Source organism: Leopardus geoffroyi, chromosome A1 (genome assembly GCF_018350155.1).
Source record: "Leopardus geoffroyi isolate Oge1 chromosome A1, O.geoffroyi_Oge1_pat1.0, whole genome shotgun sequence".
Lineage (NCBI taxonomy): Eukaryota > Metazoa > Chordata > Mammalia > Carnivora > Felidae > Leopardus > Leopardus geoffroyi.
The window spans coordinates 114327612-114334108 of record NC_059326.1 but is presented as its reverse complement, the minus strand read 5'-3'; the positions used below and the strand labels follow the sequence as shown (position 1 = coordinate 114334108).

General features: G+C 47.0%; 1 protein-coding gene across 1 annotated transcript; it reads right to left on the bottom strand.

Moving 5' to 3' along the window:
• Nucleotides 1–446: 446 nt before the first annotated feature.
• Nucleotides 447–6182, bottom strand: WNT8A (Wnt family member 8A). Its single transcript, XM_045484478.1, has 6 exons — nucleotides 6115–6182; nucleotides 5980–6013; nucleotides 5628–5766; nucleotides 3370–3495; nucleotides 2536–2678; nucleotides 447–1414 (listed from the first exon to the last, which is right to left on the bottom strand). Exons 1-6 carry the CDS (start codon nucleotides 6180–6182, stop codon nucleotides 893–895), a joined length of 1032 nt encoding a protein of 343 aa, XP_045340434.1. The 3' UTR covers nucleotides 447–892.
• Between the last annotated feature and the right edge of the window lie 315 nt (nucleotides 6183–6497).

The window sequence follows — 6497 nt, the reverse complement described above, 5'->3', positions numbered from 1 at the left end:
GGAAAATAACAGAACAGTCATTTTACAGCTCTTTGGGGGGAAAAATCCCTCTTTGGGTGCATGATTGGGGCAGGAGGAGACTTGTCTAGGTAACTTTGGAGTTACCTGTCCACTTACTGTGACCATCCTTTTTCTATGGCTAGAGAGATGGTTTCTGAGCTGGAAAAGTCCTCAGCTTATGTTGGGGCCCTGGTTTCCCCAGGGTTTTATGAGGAGATTTTTTTTTTTTTTTAAGTAAGCTCTACATGGAATGTGGGGCTTGAACTCAAAACTCCAAGATCAACAGTCACATGCTCTATTGACTGAGCCAGGCAAGCCCCCTGAGAACTTTATAAAAGTGCATATTCAGATGAAAAACTCAACACCCTAAAAACCTCCCACTGGGCAGATATAAGGTCTCTGCCCCACTTATCTGTCTTCATGAACATATAGTTGGTCTTCCTGGAGCCAGACAGCACAGGGGAAGGTTGCTCCTTCAGGAGTCTTGTCAGAACTCTTTGATTCCCTCTGATTCTCAGCAGCACAGCTGGGTTGGATGTGATTTGAAACTTACAGCAACAAGTATTTTGAGGGTCCTTCTGTATATGACCCTCAAACCAAACTCCCCTTTAACAAGCGGCAAAAGTACAGGCACAAAGACCAGGAAATAACTTACAAGAAAGATGAAATGGGGTCTGCCCAAGTTAGAATCCCCAGGTTCCAATTTCAACTCTGTGGAGAATATGCTGTATAACCGTGGGCCTCCATTCCCCCCATGAATAGCAGATACGAAGACGACTACAGGCCAACCCTGTGATATTCCAGTTGTTTTCGAATTCCCTCTCTCTGCGAAAGAAGCTGTGTCCGCTTCCATTGTCATGCAACTGAGCAAGTGAATTTGAGTGGGGTGCTATCAAGCACTGCCTGGGGAGCTTGTGCAGTAGTACTTGTTTACCACATGCCTACACTGGTCACACCTGACTGTGCAACACCACTGGAATTTGCAGTTACAGCTGCTGATAGCCTCAGTTCTTCTCTCCTCCACCTGCAGGCCACACTCGGTGCACAAGCGCCCACAGCTGCGTTGCTCCCACCTGGATGTGTTGTGGCTATTCTGCAGACACTCCCGACCTTCTGTGCCATAGATGCCCAGGCTGGAATTGCGGGTACAGTAATCTGGTGATTCCTCCAAAAAGATCAGCTCAGCCTCTGCACTAGGAAGGAATCCCTCAGTGGGTGCCCAGTGGCCCTCAGCACTGTTCCCAGCCCTTAACTGCCGCTTATCCATCTCGATTTTCAGGGCCCGTTCGTACTTGGCCTTCAGGTAGTCTCCCATCTCCCGGAAGTCAGCCAGCTGCAGCCAGCATGTCTGGATACTGCAGCTTCCAGAGATGCCATGACATTTGCAGGTCCTTTTCATAATGGCTCTCACTGCCTTCAGAGAGAGAAAGAGAACGAAAAAGAATGACTCTGGGTAGGGAAGACCAAAGGCTAGTGATTGAATGGAATATTTTAGAGTTGAGCTTCTTAACTTTGGAGGGCATCAGAATTACTGGGGAGGCCTGTGAAAAACACTTATTCTTGGGCCCCACTTCAGATCTTCTCAATTGGAATGTTCAGGGGTATAAAGGCCTCAGTGTGGGTAATTTTAAAGCTCCCTTGGGTATTCTTCGGGAAAGTCAGACAAGTGTTGAGGTTACTGGAATTAGAAACCTTGGGCTCTAGGTCCAACTCCATCACTTGTTGAGCCTGTTTCTCTCTCTCATTGGAATAAGAATGATCAAGAAAGTACTGTGTAAAGGGGAAAATATGATCATTGGCACTGTTATTGTCCTGAAAGTGGGACCTGGAGTATTTGTAAGGGTTTTGATTTGTCCTCTCCCAGAGGGAGGGAAGCTCCTGCAGTCTGAACGCTTACCCTTGAGGCAATTACCCATGAGTGTAATTAATTGCCTTGAAAACCTCTTACCCTTGCCCTGGGCAACTAGGTCATCCAGATGTAGGTTCAAAGGGAAATTTTTCTGCTCTTAGCACTAAATCCAACTTGTTTCCAGATTTGAGTTCAGAATAATCCAGAAGTTTTGGGGTAGAATAGACCCTCCAGAGAAGCCCAGATCAGTCCCAATCCCTCGAAGCCCAGACATATTTTAGGACACAGGTTGGATGAAAACCCCCATCAATTTCCTAGAACATGCAGTTGAAATGGGTAAAATTTTAAGTCATAGAAGCAAGGCTTTGGTACTATATTGTTCTGTGTTATCAGAAACCTGCCTGTGGAAGGGGCTAGACCGTAATGTCTAGGGATAAGACTAAAGTAGAAGATCTGAGTTTATTGCCTGGTTCTGACGCTTATTAGTTAGTTGTATTGCCTTGGCCAAGCCACTTGGCTCAGCCTGAACTGGCGTTGTCATTCAGAGACTGGGGGTAGCCCTCCCAGTCCTGATAACTGCTGTATGAATGACATATGGGTATGAGACAGCTCTTGGTAAGCTGTACAGATGTGAGGCTATTGCCAGTACTGAAACTGATAGTTCACTGGTGGACTCCTATACCTACCAGCCTGCCTGCCCTATTGTTGTGAAGATTCATCAGGGCTCTGGCATCCTTTCCCTTTTCCAGGCTGTCCACAAAGAGTTTGGAGATCCTTTCCCCAAATTCCACATTGTCGCTGCAGCCTCCCCAGATCCAGCCATGACCTCCTATACGTAAGGAAAGAGTAAGTTCTGCACACATTTCCCTGGTCAATTTCAGAAGAGTCAAGGTCACTTTAGCTAACCATCCCCCAAGAGCCCTAGAAGAGTGTAAAGCTATAGTTGCAGGTGAAACAGGGACGTGGAGGTGCTCAGGGTGGGTGGGTGAGGTCCTGTTCCCAAAGCCAAGTGCTCACCCTCAGGTACTTTCTATCTCTAGGCAGTTAGTTTCTATACCCACAGTAAAGGAGGCATACTGAGCCTGACCTAGATGATCTCAGAGGTTCATTGCAGCTCAAACATTCTGGAATTCTGTACCATTATCTTACAGTAGTCTTGTTAGAGTCATCTCCTCCCTCATTAATGACAAATCTGATTCTCTTAGATGGTGTACAAGTAACTGAGTAGCTCTGGATTATGGCCAAACTGTTCTCAGACTGAAATATGAGGGTTAGCTTTAAACTCTCTTTGGCCTTCTAATTCCTAGATGCCTTGTTAGTTCTAGAGTTCAATGCTACTTGGTGATCCTGGAATCAGGGACCCAGGCTCAACTCTTGGGAGACTATAGGTTCAGGACCTCCCACCAAGAAGTTGCTGCTAGTATCTAGGGGTTTGAGGGAAATGTGTCCAGAAGACCTTAGCCTGAATGTAGCTCTGCATCCCTCACTTCTTCCCACCCACATCAGAGAGCACAACTTACCTGTTTTTCCGTTTTTTGACTCATCACAGCCACAGTTTTCAAAGTCACCCATGCTACAGTTCTTGGTGATGGTGTACATGACTCCAGCAGAGCTGATCGCATGAATGAAGGAAGTCTCCCTGGTGGCTTTGGAGAGAGAGAGGGGACTGGAAACTTGGGCTCTGATGACCCAAAAAAGCAGAGGCTTTGGAAAAGCAATGTTCTTTCTCTCCCCTGTCCCCTGCCCCCTTTGGGTTGAAGAGGATACTCTTTCTTCTACTTGAAAGAACAGTGCATGTCTTTCCAGCGTCCTTACTGTCATTCACACAGACATGAGCATCCCCATGTACAGATGGGGAAAGTAAAGCCCAGAGAGACAGTGATGAGATCAAAGCCACTCTCCTTACCCTTTGTACTGGGACCAAGACCCTGCTCTCTTGAAAACCAGCCTGGGCTTCTGTTCATTAGCCACTGCTTCTAGTCCTCAGGCAGTGAGGACTCAGTGAGGTGAATACAAAAATATCTCTTTTTGTTTTGTTGTTATTTGTTTGTTTGTTTGTTTGTTTATTTGTGTATTTTGAGAGAGAGGGAGAGAGAGAGAGAGAGAGAGAGGCAGGCAATGGGCAGAGAGAAGGAGAGACAGAATCCCACACAGGCTCTGCACCATTAGCACCGAGCCCGATAAAGGGCTTGAACTCACAAACCATGAGATCATGACCTGAGCTGAGATCAAGAGTCAGATGCTTGGGGTGCCTGAGTGACTCAGCTGGTGTCTGACTCTTGGTTTCGTCTCAGGTCATGATCTCATGGTTCTTGGGTTTGAGGCCCATATCAGGCTCCATGCTAGCAGTGTGAAGCCTGCCTGGGATTCTCTATCACTCCTTCTCTCTCTGCCCCTCCCTGGCTCACTCGCTCTCTCAAAATGAATAAACTTAAAAAAAAATTATAGGGGTGCCTGGGTGGCTCAGTCAGGTAAGCATCTGACTTTGGCTTAGGTCATGATCCGGTGGTTCATGGGTTTTCATGGGTTTGAGCCCTGTTTAGGCTCTGTGCTGACAGCTCAGAGCCTGGAGCCTGCTTCAGATTCTGTGTCTCCCTCTCTCTCTGCCCCACCCCCATTAGTGCTCTGTCTCTCTCTCAAAAATAAACAGTGAAAAACTGGGGCGCCTGGGTGGCGCAGTCGGTTAAGCGCCCAACTTCACCCAGGTCACGATCTCGCGGTCCGTGAGTTCGAGCCCCGTGTCGGGCTCTGGGCTGATGGCTCAGAGCCTGGAGCCTGTTTCCGATTCTGTGTCTCCCTCTCTCTCTGCCCCTCCCCCGTTCATGCTCTGTCTCTCTCTGTCCCAAAAATAAATAAAGGTTGAAAAAAAAAATTTAAAAAAATAAAAATAAAAAAAAATAAACAGTGAAAAAGAATTTTTTTAATTTTAAAATTACCCTTAAAAAAAAAAAAGTCGGATGTTTAACTGACTGAGCCACCCAGGTGCCCCCAAAAGTATTTCTATAAAATGTAATAATCTCTATTTTTAAAATGCATGCCCATATTTGTGTGTTTGTATACACTTACCTTGCACTGAGTTACATGAAATAAAAATAGGGAAAGGACTCTGTGTTTGCAGCCTTGGAGGAGTTTCCCATCTGCCCAGCTGTCATAAAATCCCAACAACAGAGATGCTGAAAGATCACACTGAGCTGTGTCTCATGTGGAGGTGTGCGTGTGTGTATGCACCAGTGCAGCTGTTTTTAACTGTGTGTAGTAGTTTGCATAAAAGTTGTTTATATAGAAACAATAAAGAGGTGCCTGAGAAGAGGTGGGGAGTAGTAAAGAAGATGATAATGACGAAGAGAAATATCTTCCCATGGAGTAGACACTCAGAATGGGGAGTGTGTGGAAATGAAATGGGACAATGATTTTTTAGAGAGTTTAGTAAGATACCAGCTCAATAAATGGTAGCCACGATCATTATGATTATTACATGGTTCCCGCTTCGTGTCAGAAGGAAGTAAAAGTCCTTTTCTCTTTCCTAAGCCAGCTTTGTAGCCCTCATTACTCCTGGTGACCTAAATAGAGCTGGCCTTATTGACCAAATGACAAAACTGGGGTAAGAGAGGGCAAGTAACTCATTTCAAGTTTTCACAGCAAGGAAATGGCAGATCAGCTGATCACTGATAACTTTTTCATTTCACTGTGCATATATATGTCATACATACAACGTATACACATACTGCAAACCCACCTCCATGCACATATACCCCCTTGTGCAGGTGCACAAACTTACCACTTCTCAACCTGTTGTGAGTGGACAGCTGGAGAGCATTTTCCGGGCAGTTCCAGCGTTCCCAAGCAAATTGGAACTTACACTCCTCAATGCCACTCTGGGCACCCAGGGCCACACTAGTAGTGTAGGTCAGATAGGCCTGGCAAAGGGAAAAGGGCTATGAAGTTCAGCTCTGGCTCAGGTCAGGTTGTCTGGGGGGAGCAGGGGAGCAGGCAGGACTCAAATGGGTTAGCTCTCCATTAAGGAAAACTTATGGGTTCCCCCGTCTGTCTCCCCTCCCCTCTTTTCTTTCCCCAAAAGAGTTCCCTTAGGAACCCAGATGGGTAAAAACAGAAGCCAGAGAACATCCTACCTTAGGGCCTGTTATCAGGAAATTGTTCACTGACCTATCAAAAAGAGGAAAAGTGAGGCAAGTGGTGAATGGGGATGATATAATGGGGGTTTCCTTGGTGGGGAGTGGTGGAGGTGGGGGGGGGCAAGGACTTACCAGGCAGAGGCACTGAAGGTGGCATAACATATGCCAACAGCCACCCTGAGCATAAACAGGTCTCCCATGGCCCTGCTCACCCCCAGGGGACCAGGTCCAGCCCAGGGCCAACTCCAGAGAAGTGAGGAGAGGGCAGGGTCTTTCTCAGTATTTACGTGGGGAAATTCTGAATGGCCAAGGGGGAAAAATCAACAGCTCTTCTCATTTGTCCCTCACTGGCAGGACTGCAGGAGCCACTGACCCAATGGGGGACCAGGAAGGAAGGACTCAGCCCAAAACCTCCAAGGAAAGCCCCGCCCCACCCCGCCCTGCCAGCCCTTCTTCCCTCTCAGGCTGACAGAAGGGCTGAAGCCTTTCCTTACCCTTGAGGTTTCTTTCCTCTA

Coding starts and splice junctions, on each gene's coding strand:
- WNT8A (XM_045484478.1), bottom strand. CDS start 6,182: ATGGGAGACCTGTTTATGCTCAGGGTGGCTGTTGGCATATGTTATGCC. Junction 5,767..5,979: donor TCCTGATAACAGGCCCTAAG/GTAGGATGTTCT, acceptor TCCCTTTGCCAG/GCCTATCTGACCTACACTAC. Junction 2,679..3,369: donor GTCAAAAAACGGAAAAACAG/GTAAGTTGTGCT, acceptor CCTTACGTATAG/GAGGTCATGGCTGGATCTGG.